The 19746-nt window shown below is 58.4% G+C and overlaps 3 protein-coding genes across 4 annotated transcripts; 2 read left to right on the top strand and 1 right to left on the bottom strand.

Annotated features, from left to right (window-relative positions):
- Positions 1–8: 8 nt before the first annotated feature.
- Positions 9–2241, top strand: EXOSC1 (exosome component 1). 2 transcript variants are annotated; one of them, XM_027648177.1, is made up of 8 exons: positions 9–65; positions 268–383; positions 533–607; positions 1185–1273; positions 1487–1520; positions 1647–1697; positions 1776–1860; positions 2003–2241. In XM_027648177.1, the coding sequence occupies exons 1-8, from the start codon at positions 35–37 to the stop codon at positions 2107–2109; spliced, it is 588 nt and encodes a 195-aa protein (XP_027503978.1). In that variant the 5' UTR covers positions 9–34; the 3' UTR covers positions 2110–2241. The 2 variants fall into 2 exon arrangements, with proteins under 2 accessions (XP_027503978.1, XP_027503979.1); XM_027648178.1 differs by having other exon boundaries at positions 2011–2241.
- A 558-nt stretch (positions 2242–2799) lies between these two features.
- On the bottom strand, positions 2800–5387 carry PGAM1 (phosphoglycerate mutase 1). Its single transcript, XM_027648176.1, has 4 exons — positions 5185–5387; positions 4533–4807; positions 3862–4042; positions 2800–3765 (listed from the first exon to the last, which is right to left on the bottom strand). Exons 1-4 carry the CDS (start codon positions 5324–5326, stop codon positions 3596–3598), a joined length of 768 nt encoding a protein of 255 aa, XP_027503977.1. The 5' UTR covers positions 5327–5387; the 3' UTR covers positions 2800–3595.
- A 71-nt stretch (positions 5388–5458) lies between these two features.
- On the top strand, positions 5459–18395 carry RRP12 (ribosomal RNA processing 12 homolog). Its single transcript, XM_027648170.1, has 34 exons — positions 5459–5953; positions 6837–7072; positions 7173–7256; positions 7484–7560; positions 7745–7850; positions 8022–8138; positions 8253–8391; positions 8681–8808; positions 9101–9199; positions 9277–9368; positions 9446–9557; positions 9710–9807; positions 9952–10066; positions 10327–10469; positions 10658–10779; positions 10901–10965; positions 11066–11228; positions 11327–11481; positions 11848–11915; positions 12106–12199; positions 12399–12557; positions 12686–12766; positions 12849–12954; positions 13099–13206; positions 13301–13458; positions 13810–13901; positions 13993–14151; positions 14326–14498; positions 14637–14753; positions 15088–15137; positions 15415–15493; positions 16475–16542; positions 16927–17009; positions 17196–18395. The coding sequence occupies exons 1-34, from the start codon at positions 5749–5751 to the stop codon at positions 17296–17298; spliced, it is 3954 nt and encodes a 1317-aa protein (XP_027503971.1). The 5' UTR covers positions 5459–5748; the 3' UTR covers positions 17299–18395.
- Positions 18396–19746: the final 1351 nt, after the last annotated feature.

Consider the following 19746-nt stretch of genomic DNA (forward strand, 5'->3'; position numbering starts at 1 on the left):
AGGGCTTTCTGGGGAGGCCCTGCCGGTAGTGAACATGGCGCCCCCCTCGCGGTACTGCGTCCCTGGTGAGTGCGGCCACGGGCTCCCGCGGCCGGGGCTGCCCGGGGAGGGGGACGTGGTGGTCCGGGCGAGGAGTACGGGCGGGGGCACTGGGGAGGGGGCTGCCCCGGGGATTGGGCAGCATTGGGCCGGCTGGGAGCGGGCGCTGTGCCCGCGGCGGTGCGGGGCCCCAGATGCCCTGGCAGCCCCTGAGCCCCGGTCTCGCAGGTGAGCGGCTGTGCAGCACGGAGGAGGCGACGGCTGGCAGCGGGACCTACACTCGGCACGGCTTCATCTTCTCCTCACTGGCCGGCTGCCTGGAGCGGAGGAGCGAGGACAGCGGGGTGAGCGCGACCGCGGCTCAGCTGCTTCTCCCCGGGGCTGGCTGCCGTGCGCCCGAGCTGCACAGCCTCGCCGGGGACGGGGCTCCGGCGGGGAGTTGGACTGCGACGGGGTTCGGCCGGTGATTCTGACTTCGTGTCTTGCCCCGCAGCTGCCCGTGGTGTCGGTGGTCAGAGACAGTGAGTCCCAGCTCCTGCCTAACGTGGGGGCTGTGGTGACATGCAAGGTGGGGCTCCGGAGCGCTGCGGTGACAAATTGCCTCGGCTCTCTCTGCCTCATGTTGAGCTTTATTCCTGCACATGGATGAGGTGGGATGAAGAGCCCGTGGCTCGTTAGTTCCCCCTATACAAATCCCAGCAGGGCAGAGGCAGCCCAGGGCCTCCCTTGGGTCCCTCGCTCACAAAGGAAGTTGATATTGGCATGGGGGATACCTGCCCTGAGGTTGAGGGGAGGTTTTTCTTTGCTCTCCCTTCCAGAACACTTTCTAGGGCAGAGAGTGTGCAGGTCAGTGCCTGGGGCATCTTAGAGAAAGGTTGGCACAGACCAGGGATTAGTTTCCTTACATTCCTGATGGGAGGGAGAGGGACTGGGGTCACAGCAGGTCTCTGCCTTATTTGAGTGCCTGGAGTTGCCCAAGTGTCATCTTCCTTGCCCAACTCACTGCCAGATATCCCACCGCTGCTTGGTCATAGGGAGGTGGAGTGAGACCTGAGCTCCCCATGCAGCCCTATCCTGCCTGCTCCCTGCCCTTTCCCTGCCTAGACTGGGGTGCTGGCACTGATTTCCCTTTTTCTCATGGGCAGGTCTGCAGCATTAACTCTCGCTTTGCCAAGGTGCACATCCTGTACGTTGGCTCCACGCCACTGAAATCCACCTTCCGAGGGACCATACGGTAGGGAGAAGGCTGGGATCCCCCACCCTCCATGGGAGAGAAAGGCTGTTGTGAGCAGTGCAGCTGAGTGTCCTGGCTGGAGCTCTGCCCTGAGCACTGGGCAGGTGTCCAGCAGGTCCTGGCCAGTGCCCAGGGAGGTCGTGGCAGCTCCTGCCACAGGCTGTCAAGGCACCTTTGCTCTTTTGCACTCAGATCCCTCCATCTCATTTTCAGGAAAGAAGATATCCGAGCCACGGAGAAGGATAAGGTCAGTGAGGCACTGGCAGTGACTGTTCTGCCACAGCTGCCCCTGCTTTCTACTGGTGGGGGCCCCAGTCCCTCCTGCTGACGGTGCCCCTGTGCTGTACGTTGTTCCCTGCTCTCTTCCGTGCAGGTAGAAGTGTACAAGAGCTTCCGCCCCAGTGACATCGTCCTGGCCAAAGTCGTATCCTTCCCCCTCAGGGACAGTGGGTTGGCTCGGGCCCCCTCGGAAAAGTCTTTCCCTTAACCCCTGTCCGACCAGATCTCCCTGGGGGACGCACAGTCCAACTACCTGCTTAGCACGGCCGAGAATGAGCTGGGCGTGGTGGTGGCACGCAGTGAAGCAGGTAGGGATGGGACAGGCAGGGCCCTGGCTGGGACAGTCCTGCCTCATCCCTGCCTGAGGGGCATCTGCTGTGGCTGCTTCCCTCTCCATATGGAGGAAAGCAGTTTTGGGAAGGGGAAACCCAGACCAGGTGGTGTTCCTAGGGGTGCAGATGGTGCCCATCAGCTGGTGTGAAATGCAGTGCCCACGGACACACACCAAGGAGTTCCGTAAGGTGGCCCGGGTGCAGCCCCAGTTCCTGCAGACGTAGCACCACTGGGACTGGTGCCTGTGGGACCAGAGCAGCCCCCAGGCTCCTACCTCCTCCACACATCCAGCCAGGCCCTCACTGGCAGGATGGGTTTTCTACTTCTGGATAATAAATATTTTTTGAGAGCTCCATGCTTTGCTCAGTACAGCCTGGGGGGTGGCTTGTGCTGCCTGCAGCATGCCGACACTGCTTTGGCTCCCACAGTGGAGCTGTTGAGGGAACGGTTTCTGTAGAACTGCAGCCAGGAGCAAGCATGTATTCACTGCTGGGGAAGGGGAGCGCCCCAGTGCCTTTGCTACAGTGAGGCTAATGGCACAGAGCCCATTTGTGGCTGGGCTGTGTAGGCTCCAGGTACTTGCCTTGCCAGTTGGTTTTCCCACGTTGGACTAAAACCTGGAGCACAGCCTGTCTCAGTGCACGATAACCCCACAGTGCAACATCTCCCCAGGCCACATGTGCCCTGCCCTGCTCTGGGGATGAGGGTGTGCCACACCCAAGAGTGTGAAAAACCACCGCAGGGAGGGCGTCACCCTCGGGAAGGGATTGCGGAGCTGTGCTTTGCTCCCTGAGCCCGGCACAGCTTCTGCAGCCCCATCTGCACCCAGCAGCCTCACACGTGCATCACACATGCACCACACATGCACCAGGAACACGGAGCCTCACATGGCCCAGGGATGCATGGACAGCTCATTATTGCGCATTACTCCTTTATTGAACTGGAACAAGACAGCTGCTATGGTTGGACAGTAACACTGACCCCGTGCAAGCCCAGGCTCACGGCGCTGGCAGAAGGGGAGGCCACAGTGACAGGCCATGTACACGTGTGTAGGATGGGACACAACAGCACCTGTTTCACCAGCAGGACTATGATGGATATCAGCTGGGGGAAGTAAGTGGCAGACACAGACCTCCAGGCAACAGGCTCCCTCCCTCACCCTTGTCTGAAGGCAATAAGTTAAAGCAGGGGCTGGCAGAGCTGGGCCCAGAGTCACGAGTACTGCCCTGGGGTGCTGTACCACAGGCACCAGAACACAACCCTTCCAGAGGCACCCCAGTCCCTGTGCCATGCACCCACAAGGGGACAAGGTACCCACCTTGGTCACTGCCTGCACTGCACTCACCTCACTGCTCCCAGGAGGACTAAATCAAGTGACAAAGCTACCATAACTAGGTGACACGAGCTGCCAGGGAAGCAAAGCAAAGGAAGAGCCTGGCACGGCGAGGGATCACTCAGCCTGTCCCCCTGCAGACGGGGTCTGAGGGCTGGGACTTCAGCATGGAGAGGTGTATGGGTGCTCCCTTTAACACTAGACCTCCACTCACACAGCCCTCACCCCTGGCCCCCAGGCTGTCTGCAGAAGGGAGCCGGGTCTGAGGGAATGGGTCTAATCCTCTGCAGCTCCAAGTTCCTACAACTGTGGGGGGTGTGAACAGAGGGGTTGGGGATGCCAGGGGGCTCTACTACATGCTGGCCTGCTGCCTGCCCTCACTTCTTAACCTTGCCCTGAGCAGCAACAGCCTCCATGGCCTTGCGCACGGTCTCCTCATCCCCCAGGAACTGCATGGGCTTGACAGGTTTCAGGTTCTTGTCCAGCTCGTAGACGATGGGGATGCCAGTGGGCAGGTTCAGCTCCATGATGGCCTCCTCTGACATGCCTGTGAATACAGCAGTGCCATCACTCCTGGCCCTGCCCGCAGTGCCAGCTGGGGAAGCAGGGGGATCCCCATGATGCCTCTGCAGGGCTGACCTACCTTCCAGGTGCTTGACAATCCCACGCAGGCTATTGCCATGGGCAGCAATAAGGACTCGCTTGCCCTCTTTGATCTGTGGGACAATTTCCTCATTCCAGAACGGCAGAGCCCGGGCAATGGTGTCCTTCAGGCTCTCGCATGTCGGCAGCTGGTCCTCTGTCAGGTCGGCGTAGCGACGGTCCTGGGAGAACAGCCACACTCACACTGCAGCCCAGTGCAGGAAGATGGTGGCAAGGCTTTTGTCCCTCCCCCAAATTTTCCACCTGAGGATCTGCTACATGTACGTGAAGCCAGGCTTGGAAATAAGAAAACCTTTGATGTCTGGGGTTACAACGAACCACAGTCAAGGCCATGAACCCCTTCATGGGGAAAGTCATACCTTGCTTGCTCTGGATGAAAAGACCAGATCAAACATCTGTAAAGAGGTTATGGCACTAATGATTAACAGAGGTATTATCTTCTCTGCTTTGGATCTGTTCATGCAGTGCCCAGGTGTTTAACTCCCCAAGGAGGGAGCAGGACAAACTCATCCCAAATCCCACCACCACCACACACAACAGCCCCGCTACTGTAGCAGAAACAGAGGAGACCTCATAGAGGAAACCAGGCCACCATAATGCAGGTGACTTTTAGGAGCCTCCCTGAAAGGCATAAAGAGCAATAAGTCTTACCTTTGCAATGGTGCTGTAGAAAGGGTGGTCAGACTGCATGGGAGGTGGAGGGATGTCGTAGGAGCGCCTCCAGATCTTCACCTGCGCCTCGCCATGCTTTGCCGCTGTCTCAGCCTTGTTCAAACCCGTGAGAGCCCCGTAGTGCCTCTCGTTCAGACGCCAGGTCCGGATAACGGGCAACCACATCTGATCAATGGCATCCAGGACGGTCCAGAGGGTACGGATGGCCCGTTTCTGCACCGAGGTGAAGCAGATGTCGAACTCGTAGCCGGCATCTAGAAAAGGCGGTGGGGGGGGGGGAAGACCGGGGAGGTGAGTGCCGGGCCTTATGCAACCGGTCAAAGGCCAAGGGCGGCGGCCTCGCCGCGCCGGTACCGGACGCGCCCTCGCCCTTACGGGAACCGGCGGCGGTCAGGACGCGACCAGCACCGGAGAACTAACACACTGCGGTACCGGCGGCTCTCCCTGTGGTACCGAAACGCCGACCTCACACTGGAGGCCATTCCCGGGCATCGGAGAGCCTCAGACCCGCCCCATTACGTTCGAGGCGGTCGCACCAGTCCGCAACCCACCCCTCCCTCACCTCCGCGACTCCCGCCTTGGCTGACTCCCCCTCCCTCCTTCCCCCCCTCCTTTCACTGGTCACCGGTACCTCGGAGGGCTTCACCGCCGCGCCGCGCCTCTTGCTGCCCGGCGGGGCTGAGGTCGGCGTCGTACCAGCCGCTGAAGCGGTTCTCGAGGTTCCAGGCGCTCTCTCCGTGGCGGACGAGGACGAGCCGGTACGCGGCGGCCATGGCGGGCTGAGGGACCGGCGCACGTTGCTCCTCGCGCCGCTGCCACGCGCGAATGACGCCCCCGCGCTGCCCCGCCCCGCCCCGCGCCGTGCCGCGGGGGGGAGCGCATGCGCAGAGCGGGTGCCGGTCGGAGGCGCACGTAGCACATGGCGCGGCCGCGAAGGGCGGTGCGACCTTCAGTGCGTGACGTCATCGTGACGTAATGCACGCTTGGTTATGCGTAACGCGTCGCGGCCGCTCGTCCGCGGCTACGGGCGCGCTCTGGACGGTTCCACAGGAGCGCGGCCCCGGCACAGGAGTGTCTGACAGGCTCCTGCTGGCAGCTCCCCCCGCGCCCGGCAGGTCTCTCATCCCAGCCCCGTCACCGCCCCCCGCCCGCCCCGCTGGGAGGTGGCTTGCCCTTAGGGCTGCCCTTACTCAAGATGGTGGCAGGCGCCGGAAGCGGAAGGGGCGGGAAGGGAGCGGGCGCACGTGGAACCGGGTCCAGCATGGCGCGGAGCGGGCGGCTCCGCTCGGGGGCCGCGGCCAAGCTCAAACGGTGGCGGAAGGGCCACAGCAGCGACTGCAACCCCGAGACCCGCCAGCACCGCTTGGCCGCCCGGAGCCGCTTCTGCAGCCGGCCCGCGGGTGAGCACAGGGGCGGGTGGGGCGACAGGGCCCAGGGGCGGGGAGCTCTCCACCTGTGCCCGGCTCTCACTGGCGGCGTACAGAGGCGCGGGGGGGCTGCAGGGTGAGCATGGGGTCCTCCGAGAGCCGGGGCGGGGAGCGGAGGGCCCAGAGGCGCTGACAGTCCCGGGGGAGGCGGAGGAAGGAAACCGGGGAGGAGGACACGAGTGTGTTCTCGTTACCGTCACCGTGGCACCGGGCCTGAGGAGCGGAACGGGGCACCGTATGCTGTAGCGCCTGTCACTCTAAGAGGCTCCCCAAAGCTCCTAGCCACACCTGTAAGTGTTGGTGTGGCGTCTGGTGCGGTGAGTGACGTGACTTCCATTCATGATGGGGAAAGCAAGCCAAAATCTGCCAGGCACTGTGAGAGCCCTGGCTGCTGCTGGCCAAGATCTTTCTCCTACACACGAAAAAACAAGTCTTGCAACACATACTATTCTCTTGCAGCTGGCTGCAGTCTGTTACTCAGAGGAACATGCAGTGTGTGTCCAGCTTGTCTGATTGCCATGGCTCCTTGTGAAAGATGTGTAGGGCAGAGTGCAAGAAGCACCTCAGCATTAAAGCCTTGGCACACCAGGACATGTCTGTGTAGACATGATGCTCTCCTCCATCACAGGAGGCAGCTGGACTGTGCTCTGATTTGTTTTCACAGGAATGAGGAGCTCTTTCTAATTATTACTGTACTTTCTGCCATTGGGTGAAGGAGCACCGGTGTCTCACATGCTGGAGATGAGCTCTGGCCAAGCCAGTCTGCCTGGGAGGAGAGAGGAGAGGAGCATGGGGTGTTTCAGGATGGGTGTAGAGCAACATGACTTTGCAGGTCTGACATGTCTCACCCCCACAGAGAAAAGCAACTTGACGGTGGATGCGGTGAAGCTGCACAATGAGCTGCAATCGGGGTCCCTGCACCTGGGGCGGGCAAACGACAGCGCTCAGCTCCACATGGAGGAGGATGACACTGCGGAGGTGGCCACGGAGAAGTCCTCTGGAACCTTCCTGAGTGGGCTGAGCGACTGTACCAATGTCACCTTCAGCAAGGTGCAGCGCTTCTGGGAGTCCAACTCCGCCGCTCACAAAGAGGTAGGGGCAGGGGCCGGGCTGGGTAAGGGGGTATCTGGTAAGGGTGGACCCCTGGGTGTGAGGCCGAAGAGCACTGACCTGCTGTGGTTGCTTCTCACAGATCTGTGCTGTGCTGGCGGCTGTGACAGAGGTGATCCGCTCCCGCGGGGGCAAGGAGAGCGAGACCGAGTACTTTGCCGCACTGGTGAGTGATGGCCATGGGGAGGAGGCATGGGGGGAGCTGCTGTTGGCAGCAAGGGTGGGCTCTCAGGAAGGTTGGTGGAGGAAGGTTCTATGCTGGTAGCCAAGGCCCCAAGTGTCTTTCTTCAGCAGAGATGCTGTTCGGCTGCTCCTGGTTTCTCTGCCCCCTCCCCAAGGGTTGGTCTGATGTGAATCATCAATCCTCCTTGCTTACCCATCCTCTGTTCCCAGATGACCACACTGGAGGCAGTGGAGTCCCCTGAGTCACTGTCTGCTGTTGCCTACCTGCTTAATCTTGTCCTAAAGCGGTGAGTGGCTGACAGAGGAACGGGGAGAGCTACAGACCCCATCTTGAAAGAGGGACTGGTGCTGTCCTCCCTCCCCAGGCTGGGGAGAGGACCCAACCAGGGCAAGCTGGTGATGCAGTTCTCTATGTAACTGCCACCAGCTGTCTGCTCCTCACCCCACTGACATACCTCCTTCTCCTGGCAGGGTCCCAAGCCCTGTACTTATTAAAAAGTTCTCAGACGCCTCAAAAGCCTTCATGAGTATTGTGTCCTCACAGGCCTGCAGCAGCTCTACCTCTGCCCTACGCTGGGTGAGTAGCCAAGGGGCAACCAGCTGTGTCAGCTCTACCCAGAGTCTGCTGAGAGCTGGGGTCAAGGCTGCTGCTGTAGGGTGGTGCTGGATGCTCGGCCTGAGGGCCTTGCAGTGAGCAGGGGTTTCTCTGTGGAGTGATGCTAACACTCCTGGTGCTGTCTTGTCATAGGTTCTCTCTTGCCTTGCCACGCTGCTGCGGAAGCAGGACCTGGCAGCCTGGAGCTACCCTGTCACCCTCCAGGTCTATCATGGCTTGCTGAGTTTCTGTGTCCATACTAAGCCCAAGGTGAGCGCCCAGTGCCCCTGGCAGAAGATGACACTGCTTTTGGATCACGTTTCTGGGGCTGGCTCTGCCTCCCAGGTCTATATCCCCTACTCATCTGGGTTCTTCTTCCCCCAGGTGCGGAAAGCAGCACAGTATGGTGTGTGCTCTGTCCTGAGGGGCAGCGAGTTCATGTTTGGCGATGCAGCCCCTGAGAATCACCCCGCGGCACCCTCCACTGCCAAGTTCTGTGTGCAGGAGATTGAAAAAGCTGGAGGTGTGGGGCACTGGAGCTTGGGGTTTGCAGCTGAGTTTGGGGGACTCTGCCACTGTGGTAGAATAAGGACTTGAAGGGAAGAGGGGGGGTGCAGCATCCTGGATTGCTGGGGAGTGTCTGAGACACCTCTGGGGCACTTAAAGTGTTTTGAAGGGTCCTCAGCTATTCACCTCTGCTCCTCTCAGGAGTCAGGGGAGTGTTCACCCTGGCTCTGTGAGTCAGCCCCAGTGCTGTCACAGGGGCTTTGTCGTGGGGTGCCACAGGCTCAGAGGTTGCTCTGCTCCCGCAGGTGCCAAGGAGGCCACCACTACCCTGCACGTCCTTGCCCTGTTGCGGGACATACTGCCCTGCTTCCCTGCGGCCATGGTGAAGACCTGCTGTGAGACCTTGCTCCGTGTCATGACCCTCAGCCATGTGGTGAGTATTGCTGCTGCAGGGATAGCAAGGGCAGACCGTTTCCTCATTGGCTGCGCTCTGGAAGGGATCAAACTCCCTTGGCTGCCCACTGGGATTGTGGAAATGCACAATGCAAACACGGAGGAGCCCAGGGCAGCTGGTCTTTGCTGGCCTGATTGCTGTGGAAGAAAGAGGCTGTGTACGTGGGTCATAGTTGCAGCAGTGCTGGGTTTCCCAGGGCAGAGCCTGCTTTGGAGTGGGGGGACAGTGGGTGCAAAGCAGAGGCCCTCTCCTGACATCGTGTCCTTTGCAGCTGGTGACAGCGTGTGCCATGCAAGCCTTCCACAGCCTCTTCAGTGCCCAGGCCAGCGTGGCCTGCCTGCCGGCCGAGCTCAACGCCCAGATCATCACCGTGAGTGTAGAGTGCCAGTGTGAGAGGGGACAGAACTGGCAGTGCTATGCCACCCACCCCATCTTCTGCTTCCCCAGGCCCTTTATGACTATGTGCCCAGCACAAGTGACCTGCAGCCGCTGCTGACCTGGCTGTCCACCATGGAGCGGGCACACATCAACCTGGGCAGGTGCGGGCAGGGGCCATGGCCGGGCAGGGGGAGAGGCAGCTGCTTGGTCTCTCACCTGTCCTGTCTCTCCTCTCTAGGCTGCAGAAGGACCTGTGCTGGGCTCACCTGCCTCGGCTCTTCTCTGCTGCCATGAACTGCTTCCTCTCCTCACACTCCCAGGTGGTGTCAGCAGCAGCGCAGACCCTGGAGGTACCACATGCAGGCACCTCTGCTGATTTGGCTGCCCTATATCTTGTGGGGGGCTCTGCTGAGGGGTTTCGGAGTGGTGTGCCCCTCTGTGTCTGCTGGGCTGAGGGCTCCATGGTCCACGGCTGTCCCATTCTCCCTGTTTGTCCTTGCAGACCCTCCTGAGTGAGTGTATTGCTCCCCACATGGAGGACCTGGGCACTGTCTCTGCATCTGCCCCAGCCCCTGCTGCCTACTTGTGCAAGATGTTCAAGTGAGGAGCGGTGGTGTGGGAGGGGCTGTCCCCATGAGATTGGCTGAGCTCTGACCAGTATCTGTCTGGTCCCCGATGGGGTCTGGCAGGCCTGGTGGGCACCCTGATTGCTACCAGCATGACCGTCTGCTCTCTTCTCCCCAGATCAGTGGAGGAAGGGCTGACATACCGTTTCCATGCAGCGTGGGACGAGGTGCTGCGGGTGCTGGAGGTCTTCTTCGAGACATGCGGGAAGCAGTGCCATCCCATCGTGAGAAAGGTGAGCCAGTCTGGGAGAGCAGACTCATTCACAGGGGCAGGGTGGGGTGGCTGCACTGCTGTCCAGGCTGTGTTGTCCCCTCCAGCTGTGGAGCAGGGCTGTGCTAGTGCCTGCCGTCCTGCCTGTATGTGGGCAGAGCATACACAGCTCTGGGACTCAGCACAGGGACATGCAGGGCAGTTGGCATCCCTGGGAAGACATAGTGAGTGACACATGCCAGACCTGCCCCCCTCTGAGACTGTCCTGCCCTGTCTCGGCAGTGTCTCCGGTCGCTGTGTGACCTGCGTCTCTCCCCACACTTTCCCTACACCGCTGAAGTGGACCAGGCAGTGGGGGCTGCAGTGAGCACCATGGGCCCTGAGGTGCTGCTGGAAGCTGTGCCCCTGGAGATTGACGGCAAGGAGTGAGTATAGTCACAAGGTAGCAATTTTGCAGCTGTTCATTACATTTCTGTTCAGTCCTCATGCAGTGCTGGAGGTGTTTGGCTGCCGAGCCTACCTGTGCCCAGCTTTGGGGCTGGGTGGAAGTGCCCAGTGTCCAGGGGCTGATGCCATCAGTGCCCTGTGCCTCACCCATGCCTTCCCTCCCCAGGGAGACACTGGATTTCCCCCGCAGCTGGCTCCTGCCAGTGCTGCGGGACTATGTGCAGGGAACACGGCTCGGCTTTTTCACCAGCTACTTCTTGCCCTTGGCAGCCGCCCTGAAAAACAGAGGTGAGCAGAGTGGCACACCCAGCAGGCCAGAGTGTTCTGTGGGACCTCCCTTCCCTTCCCTGGAGTGTAGTAGGGCTTTGCAACATCTGCTGTTCTGCTCATCTCTCCTTCTTTTCTGTAGCCCAGGAGTTTACACAGGCTGGGAAGAGTGTGGAGGCCAAGCTCTACGACACGTTGCAGTGGCAGGTAACAAGGAGTGCCCGGGAGCACTGCTATGTTGTACCCATGCCAGGCTGGGTAGCTGTGACTTGGTGGAAACTGCTGGTCTCCCGCCTTTGCCTTCCAGGTCTGGACTCTGCTGCCTGGCTTCTGCACCCACCCCACAGATGTGCTGGGGGCCTTCAAGGGGCTGGCCCGCACCCTGGGCATGGCCATCAGCGAGCGCCCAGACCTCCGCCCCACCGTGTGCCAGGCCTTGCGCACCCTCATCCACAAAGGCTGCGAGACAGGTTGGGGGGAGATGAACCCTCCTGGTGGGTCCCTGTACCCTGCAGTGATGCAGAGAAGGGACATGCTGGTCCATACCTCCCTGTCATCCTCTCCCTAGATGCGGAGCGGGCAGAAGTGGGTCGCTTTGCCAAAAATTTCCTGCCCATCCTGTTCAATGTGTACAGCCAGCCTGAGGAGGATGGGGGCAGCAGTGCTCAGCGCCGCTCCGTGCTGGACACTGTCCGTGCTTACCTGACCATCACCGACCCCCAGGTGAGGGGGCCCTTGGACAGTGGGACAAGCTGTGCTGGCTCGAGCCAGCATCTCCAAGCCAGATCCAGTCTGGTAGGGCTTATTGGAAAGGACAGAAAGAAAAACACTGAGCAGAGAGCAGTCCTTCCTGCCATTGTGGGAAGGGAGCCCTTTCCAGCTGGAGGTCTGGGTTTTCCCAATTTTGCAGTCATATATGGTGCATCATGTAAAAATTCTGATGCAATTTATCCATCTCTTTTTGGACCTGCTGATGCTTCTTGTCTCCACAAAATCCTGTGGCAAGGTGTCTGTCCGGTAGGTTGCAAACTCTTGTAAAAGTACTTTCTTTGGTCAGTTCTGATCCTGCTCTGTGTGCCTGCCCTGCAGATGGTGTGTGGGTTTCTGGAGAAAGCCAGTGCGAAGCTGACCAGTCCTGAGAGCTCTGAGTTTGCCAGGTAATGCCCAGGGGCTGATGCTAAAGGGTAAAACTCCTGACATGCTCCTGGTGAGCAGAGCTAGGGCACTGTCCTGTGTGGGCTTTGCCACTCTTGTGCGTTTGATGAGACTCAGAGCCAGAGTCCCAGATTGGTCGGGTGGTGTTAGTGATGCCGGAGTTAATCACCTGCGTGTCCTCGTCTGCTGCAGACTCTCCATCCTGGATCTGGTAGTGGCAATGGCACCCTATGCTGATGAGCAGTCCCTGGACTCCCTGTACCGCACCATCCAGCCTTCCCTCCAGGTCAGTTGGCCCCCAGCCCTGACAGGTCCAGGGGGTGTGGTGGCAAACCTTCTGCTTGCTGCCAGCTTGCACTCACTTTTTGTGGGCCTGAACAGCTGCCGTAGTCTCTGCTGGGTGGCGTGGGGTACTGCAGTGGTCCCTTCAGACACTGTGGTGAGGAGCTGCCTTTACAGTGGGAGTGTGTTGGCTGTCCTTGCAGAGCAAAGAGCGCAGCGTGCAGAAGAAGGCATACCGTGTGCTGGAGGAGGTGTGCGCCGCTCCCCATGCTCCCTGCCAGGCCTTTGTCCGCTCACATCTGCAGGACCTGCAGACAGCACTGCTGGACTCGCTCAAGAGCGCAGCATCCCCAGCCAAGAGAGTGAGAGCAAGGGCTGCAGTGGTGGAGATCAACCTCTGCCGGGAGGAAGGGGATGGAGTGGATGGAGGGGATGGACACCCATGTGTGTGTCCCTGGGTGTAATGATGCTGGGCTGTTTCTTTCCCCAGCCCCGGCTGAAATGCCTGTTCCACATTGTGAAGCAGCTTTCTGCAGAGCACGAGCCTTTCGTCACTGCCCTGGTCCCAGAGGTGAGCATGGTCCTTGGAAGCACCCAAGTGTTTCTGGCTGTGGTGGTAGCAGTAGTGGTGTGACATGGCTGTGTGCCTGCAGGTCATCCTATGCACCAAGGAGGTCTCGGTGGGGGCCCGCAAGAATGCCTTCATGCTGCTTGTGGAGATGGGGCATGCCTTCATTCGCTTTGGGCCCAACCCTGAAGGTGAGCTCCTTGTTCCACTTGCTCAGCCCCACGGCTGCTCTGGCCCCAGGGGTATCAGACCCATGCCCAGCATCTCACTGAAATGGTCCAGGGATGCTGCTGGTCACAGAGTGAATCAAAGCTTGAGTCATCCCCCTCTTGCAGAGGCCATGCAGCGGTTCCTGCTCCTGATCTATGTGGGGCTCACTGGCTCAGTCACCATGATCAGCTGCACCGTGCTGGCATTGACCCGCCTGTTCTTTGAGTTCAAAGGTGAGCAAGGGGCTGGTGGGACGAGGCACGGCACTCTGGCAAAGGCAGGTGCTGGAAGGAGGCCAGCTGTGGCTGATTCCCACCATGGTTGCAGATCACCTGGAGTTCAGTGTGGTGGAGCAGCTCCTGCAGAACATCTGCTTGCTGCTGGCCTCCCGCACACGGGATGTGGTGAAGGCGGCCCTGGGCTTCCTCAAGGTCACACTACTGCTGGTGGACACCAAGCTGCTGGCCAAGCATGTGCAGGCAATGGTGAGATCCCACACGGGTGCCTTGAGGAGGGTGGCAGGGCAGAGCTGGGGCTGCCCTGGGCAGCTGGGGGCATCTCCAGCTGCACCCTGCTTCTGCTCGGGAGCCAAAGGAACAACCTTGATCTCAGTGGCTGAGATGACAGTGGGGAGGTCTCTCTCCTGAATGCTGGCATGAACATGTCAGAGAACTTCGTGAACCAGCCCTGCCAAGCAGGGAGACTCCCCATGACCCTGCCTGGAGTAGACATGGGGCAATGACAGCAGGGTGAGCAAGGTGGCCATGCAGGTGAAGGGTGGGAGGCTGAGTGCCCAAGGCAAGGGTGCTTGGGTCTTGAGGTCTCTGTCCTGGCAGCTGGAGGCCGTGGGGAACCTTTCAGATGACATGAGACGCCACTTTCGTATGAAGCTGCGAAACCTCTTCATCAAGTTCATCCGCAAGTTCGGGTAAGCCAGGGTCTCCTGGGGTGGTGAGGAAGCTCTTTGGGAAGCGGTGCAGGAGAAGGTGGGTGCTCACTGCTCTCTGTGTGCCCCTCAGCTTCGAGCTGGTGAAGGGGCTGCTGCCACCTGAGTACCATAAGGTGCTGGTGAACATCCGCAAGGCAGAAGCCCGGAACCGCAAGCAGCGCGCCCTGAAGCGGGCGGCTGCAGATACGGATGAGGAGGAGGCACCACCAGCACAGCCCAGAGGAGACAGGTGAAGATGGGCTGGGGTGAAGAAGGAGCAGCCCTCACAGAGGGCTTGGTGCTGGATCTGCTCAGCTGGTGCCTCTAGAGATAATGGAGACATCTCTGAGGCTGCTGTGTGTTGCGGGGCTGGCTGCACCCCTGGGCTTGTTTTGTTTCCATCATCCTCTCTGTGTTTTGACAGCATGGAGGAGATCCTGGCTGACTCGGAGGATGAGGAGGAGGAAGAGGAGGAACGGCATCGAAGTAAGGAGCGGAGGAAGCAAGCACAGCACAAGGGCCAGGCCTGGCTGAAGGAAGGGGAAGAGGATGAGCCCCTCAACTTCCTGGACCCCAACGTGTCCCAGCGGGTGCTGGGTAAGGAGTGAAGCTTCTAACGGAGCTGGGGTGGGATAGATGGGGCAGGGGCTGATGTGATGCACAGGGGTCCTGGGGGTACAGCTGCCCCCAGGAGTGGGTCCTTCCCCAGGCCCTGACCCCTCCCTCTGTGAGCAGCCACCAAGCCAGGCCCCAAGCGGTCCAGAGGAGTGAGCCATGACTTCCAGATGTCTGAGGACGGACGCCTGATCATCCATGAAGAGGAGGAGGAGATGGACAATGATGAAGCCAAAGGTACTGCCTGGGCTGTCAGGGGCTACACTAGACTTGTTCTGGACTTCTGAATGGTTTTCTTCCTGCCATTTGCATGTGGGATTTTGAGGGCATATAGGTGAAGGTGGCAGAAGTGTGTACAGCCTTGTGTCACACCCAGTGGCTCTCCTCTGGGCCACTGCCCAGGAGAGATAGCCCCCTCCATCATCAGGAGCGGGTTGGAGGGGTCACGGCCACCAGTACTGATTTAGTAGGGGACCCTGCTACTGCAACCCCCTCCAGGGGCTGGCATGGTACTGGGGCTCTCCCAGATACCAGGTCAGTGCCCGTATCCTGCACTTGTCTTGTACCATAGGAGCAGACGAGGAGATGGCAGATGTGCTGCAAGATGTGGGTCTCCGCAGTGTGAGTACAGGGCTTGTGGTCCTGAGGAGATGCTGGGAAACTCGGCTGTGCCAAACCACTGCCCGTGCCATGGCAGCTGCAGCTGTGCCCGAGGCTAGTGGTGACACCAGGCAAGCATCAGCTGCTTGGAGGGGTGCAGGAGGTTGTCTGGGATAGGGATGTGCTGTCTGGAAGGTTGCTGGGTGCCCATGGGAGGAAGCAGGAGGTTGGGGGTATGTGGGAAGGCAGAATTGTAAGGACAAGCCAGCTGCAGGGTCCCTGCTGCTTGCTTCTGCAGAAGAAAAACCAGAAGCGTCGGTTCAGAGAGGAGCCAGATGATGAGGAAGCCGAGGCTGGAACCTACTCTCAGTACAGAGGTAAGTTCTCTGCCTGTGCCCAGTCTAGCCCAGAGGGCCAGAATCACATACCCATTTTGCTGTGTTGCTGTAGGACAACTAGAACAGAGATCACAGAATGGGTTGGGTTGGAAGGGACCACAGGATGACACAGTGTGTCATCCTGTTCAACCTCCCTGCTCAAACAGGGTCATCCTCGAGCACATTGCACAGGATTGCATCCACATGGTTCTGGAATATCTCCAGTGAGGGAGACTCCACAACCTCTCTGGGCAATCTATTCCAGTGCTCGGTCACCCACACAGTGAAGAAGTTCATCCTCATATTCAAGTGGAACTTCTGTGCATCAGTTTCTGCCTGTTATCTCTTGTCCTATTGCTTGGCACCACCGAGAAAAGTCTGGCACCATCCTCTTGACACTCTCCATTCAGATACTTAGAGACAATGATGAGGTCCCTTCTCAGACATTTCTTCTCCAGGCTGAACAGGCCCAGCTCTCTCAACCTTTCTTCACAAGAGAGATGCTCCAGTCCCTTAATCATCTGCTGGACCCTCTCCATGAGCTGCATGTCTCTCTTGTACTGAGGAGCCCAGAACTCAACACAGCACTCCAGATGAGGCCTCACTAGGCCAGAGTAGAGGGGCAGGATCACCTCCCTCAACCTAATACACCCCAGGATACCACTGGTCTTGGCCACAAAGACACGCTGCTGGCTTATGGACAGCTTGTTGTCCACCAAGATCCCCAGGTCCTTCTCTACAGAGCCTGAACTGGTGCCTGGGGTTACTCCTCCCCAAGTGCAGGACCTTGCATTTGCCTTTGTTAATCTCAGACAGTTCTCTGCCCATCTCTGCAGAGATCTTTGCTTGTGGGAAATGGCCACCCCTCTCTGGTGACCTCACACCCAAGAGCTGGAGGCAAAAACAGGAACACCTTCTGCAGCCTGGAACTGAGCAGAGGAAGCCCTGAGACCCCCTTCCAACACATTCTCTGTTTTCTAGCTGGAGGCTCTGGGATCCACCGTCCACTGAACAAGGAGCCAGCCTTCGGTGCAGAGTACAGATCCAAGGTGAGGGACCCAGGGGGTTGCAGGGTTTGGGTGGGGGGATACCTGGGGCTTTGCTGGGGCAGGAAGCACCGTTTGTTTGTGGGAGTCTGGTTCTGTAGCACCAAGGCTGGAAGGGGATCTCTGCTGCAAGAGGAGCTGCAAGAGACACTCAGTATCTCTGAACATTGCCAGGCCATCTTGGAGTTCCTCTACTGCCGTTGCTGTGGACAGTTCCTGCTCAGTGCTCAAAGCAGGTGTCTGTAGCATCATATGAGTGATGATAGCTCAGCTGGCACCCCACTGCATCATAGTCTTTGGGATGGCCAGGTGGCAGGGTTGCACCGGAACAGGACGTTTGCATCTCCCCTGGTACTGCATCTTCTCACATGTCATTGTCTCCCACAGAAAGGTAAAGGTGACGTGAAGAAGAAGGGCCAGCTCGACCCCTATGCCTACATCCCCCTGAACAGAGCTAAACTCAACAGAAGGTGAGGCTAATCAGGAAGGGCACAGGGATGGGAACAGGTTTGCTTTTTGTTGCTATGTTTTTTTGGTGGGTTTGGGAGCTCCCTGTCATTCTCTGTGCCACTCCTTGCAGAGCCTGGAGCATGTCTGTGCATTAGGTGTGCCCAGTGCCTGCACCAACCCAGTCTCCTGCTCCTTGCTCCCTCCAGGAAGCGGGCAAAAATGCAGGGCCAGTTCAAGGGCCTTATGAAGGGAGCTCAGCGTGGGGCCAAAGCCGGCCGCAGGAACCGTGTGAAGTCCCAGCGCTCCTGAGGAGCCTCAGGTGCCTGACCTGCCCCTACAACACTCTGTGGCCTCTGGAGGATGCAGGATTCATGAGTGGAGCAGCCAGGACTCCTCTGCAGAAGGTGACCTGTGTTTGTTTAAGACTCCCTGGGAGGCCACTCCAGCGTATTATGGACTGATGACCCAAGCCATGCTTTCCTGTGCCTGGAGGAAGTGCTGGTTTGCCTGGTGCAGATGTGGGGTGTGTGTGAGAGCAAGTAATGTGTAAAGAATTCTCTATATTGATAAATACCCACTGTTCCTACCCAGCCCAGATTCCTCCTGTCCTTCTCTTCAGAGCTGTGCACACCCATGCTCTGCCTGCTGTCTTGGTGCAGTGGGTCCTGCTGCTGCAGCACTGAATCCCACAGGGCTCACATCAGCATCAGCCTGGGACCTGGAGCCAGGGCCCTCTCTTCCACGCTGGGCTTGCCTGGGAGCTGCCAGAAGCAGTCCTGTGGCACAGAGCAGCGAGGCAGTGCCTGTGCCCTGTGCCCTTCTGGCACACATGCCCGTTGTGGCTGGGGCATGGCAATGAAGCCAGAGAGGGTGAAGTCCTTTACATCCAGCTTTCTTTTACAAACTCTTTCTTGGCAGGATCTTCTGCCTAAAAGCGTGGCCAGGGAATCTGTGCCATGGGGAAAGTGTCTGCCATTTGGCTGCCAGTGTTTTCTCTCCTGCCTCAGCTTTTCCCATATCAGCCATGCCTGATAGTGTGGCAGGAACAGTTCACTGCAAATTTAATCAAATTGGATGGAAAACTGCTACAGCAAACCTCTGTGTCTTGCCATTTCTCTTACCTGTAGAGAAGCCCTTTGCTCTGACCACCTTCTGCCAGCTAGATCTGAGCAGCACAAATAATCGTGGACCTTTTTAGCTGCCCAGCCCCCTCACATTGGACTGAGCATCTTGTTTGGCCCAGCTACATCTGCACTGATCCAAAAGATCTGCACATCCAAAAGATGCTGTTTGACCAAAGTGTGCTGAAAAGAATGGAGCTGAGGGTAGTGGATACAGGTCCCATTGCTTGCACTACAAGGAACTCCTTTCCTCTTCCGTATTAAAAAGCCTTCAACCCTTTGTAATTTCCTCTTGTGGCAGCTTACATGCTGGAATTGCAACGCTTCTCAGTTCTCTAATAAGCTAAAGGGATTGTGCTTGTTCAGCCTCTTACTGCAGGCTTCTTCCTGGAGGCTGCAAATCCAGTTTTGTGGCTTTCTTATGTGCTGTCTTTTTGGTTTTTTTCAAGATCCTTTTAAAAGCCTGGAGATGGAGGAGGTGCTCTTGTACTGATATTGGTTCTGCCTTGTCAGGAGTATTGTCCCCTTCATGCTTTCCCACCCAGGGCTCTCACTTGGACCCTTGAGCCCCAGGACCGTGCTGAGGTGCTGCTGCTCTAATCCTGCCACAGGGGAGCTCACAGCCTGGCCTATGGGACAGGTGTCTCCAGCAGCACCTCATGACCATGTTCAGTCAGCTGGAGCTACATCCATCTTCCTCTGGTGCCTGTAGCCTAGGCCTTATGCCCTCCCTCCTTCTGCAGGACAGGAGCGGACAGGAGCAGACAGGCAGCAGTCACCTTCTGAGCCCCCCACACCTGTGACCTGTGGTTCCAGGCCCACCAGAGCTATGTGTCTTCCTGCTTTCTCTTCTCTCCTTGGAGACGGCCTGGGCAAGACTGTAGCTAATTCATTTAAGAGCTCCAGATTACTCACTGTATTGTTCTTCATTTGCATGTTGTTGCTTAAATTAGTGCATGCCTGCATGGAACAGAAGAGTTTCATTAGCACAGAGGATGGTGTTCGCCTGAGCTGGTGTCCAGAGAACAGATTCTTCTACAACATCTTGTTAATCAGCTAATTAATCATGTAATGCAATGGAAACCCTCGGAGACGAGATGTCATCATGCCTGGGAAGGCTGGCTGTGAGTCAAGCCTGCTCCCCACCAGCAGCTATCCCTGGCAGGGAGCAGAGCTGTGCCTTGGGGGCCCTCAGGAGCCTGAGCACAGCTCTTGGTTATGGGGCAGGGTGAGGGGAGATGTGGGTTGTGCCTCCAGCAACTATGTGCCACAAATATTTCACAGTTACACACAGAAAAGCACAAGAGGGGGACCTAGAGTGATGCTTGGCTTTTGCTGCTCAAGCTGGGAGGTGGCTGGAAGCTATTTCTTCACCCACCATGCCCTTTAATCATGCAACTCCTTCCCACAGGATACGGTGGGCACCACCAGTGTACCAGTGTAGAGCTACACTTGTGCAAGACATTGTCACAAAGGGCTCTTACCTTGCAGATACCAGCTGCAAATCGGGAGTTCTCCACGTTGTGGGCTGCAGGTGTGCTGAGCACCCTTGAGAAGAGGCTGGCAGGACTAACAGGCTACCCCTAGTGCTGGCTGGGTGGCCCTGGACTGGCTGAGGTAGTTACTGATACCCACC

This window comes from Corapipo altera, unplaced genomic scaffold, assembly GCF_003945725.1.
Source record: "Corapipo altera isolate COAL_440 unplaced genomic scaffold, ASM394572v1 56, whole genome shotgun sequence".
Lineage (NCBI taxonomy): Eukaryota > Metazoa > Chordata > Aves > Passeriformes > Pipridae > Corapipo > Corapipo altera.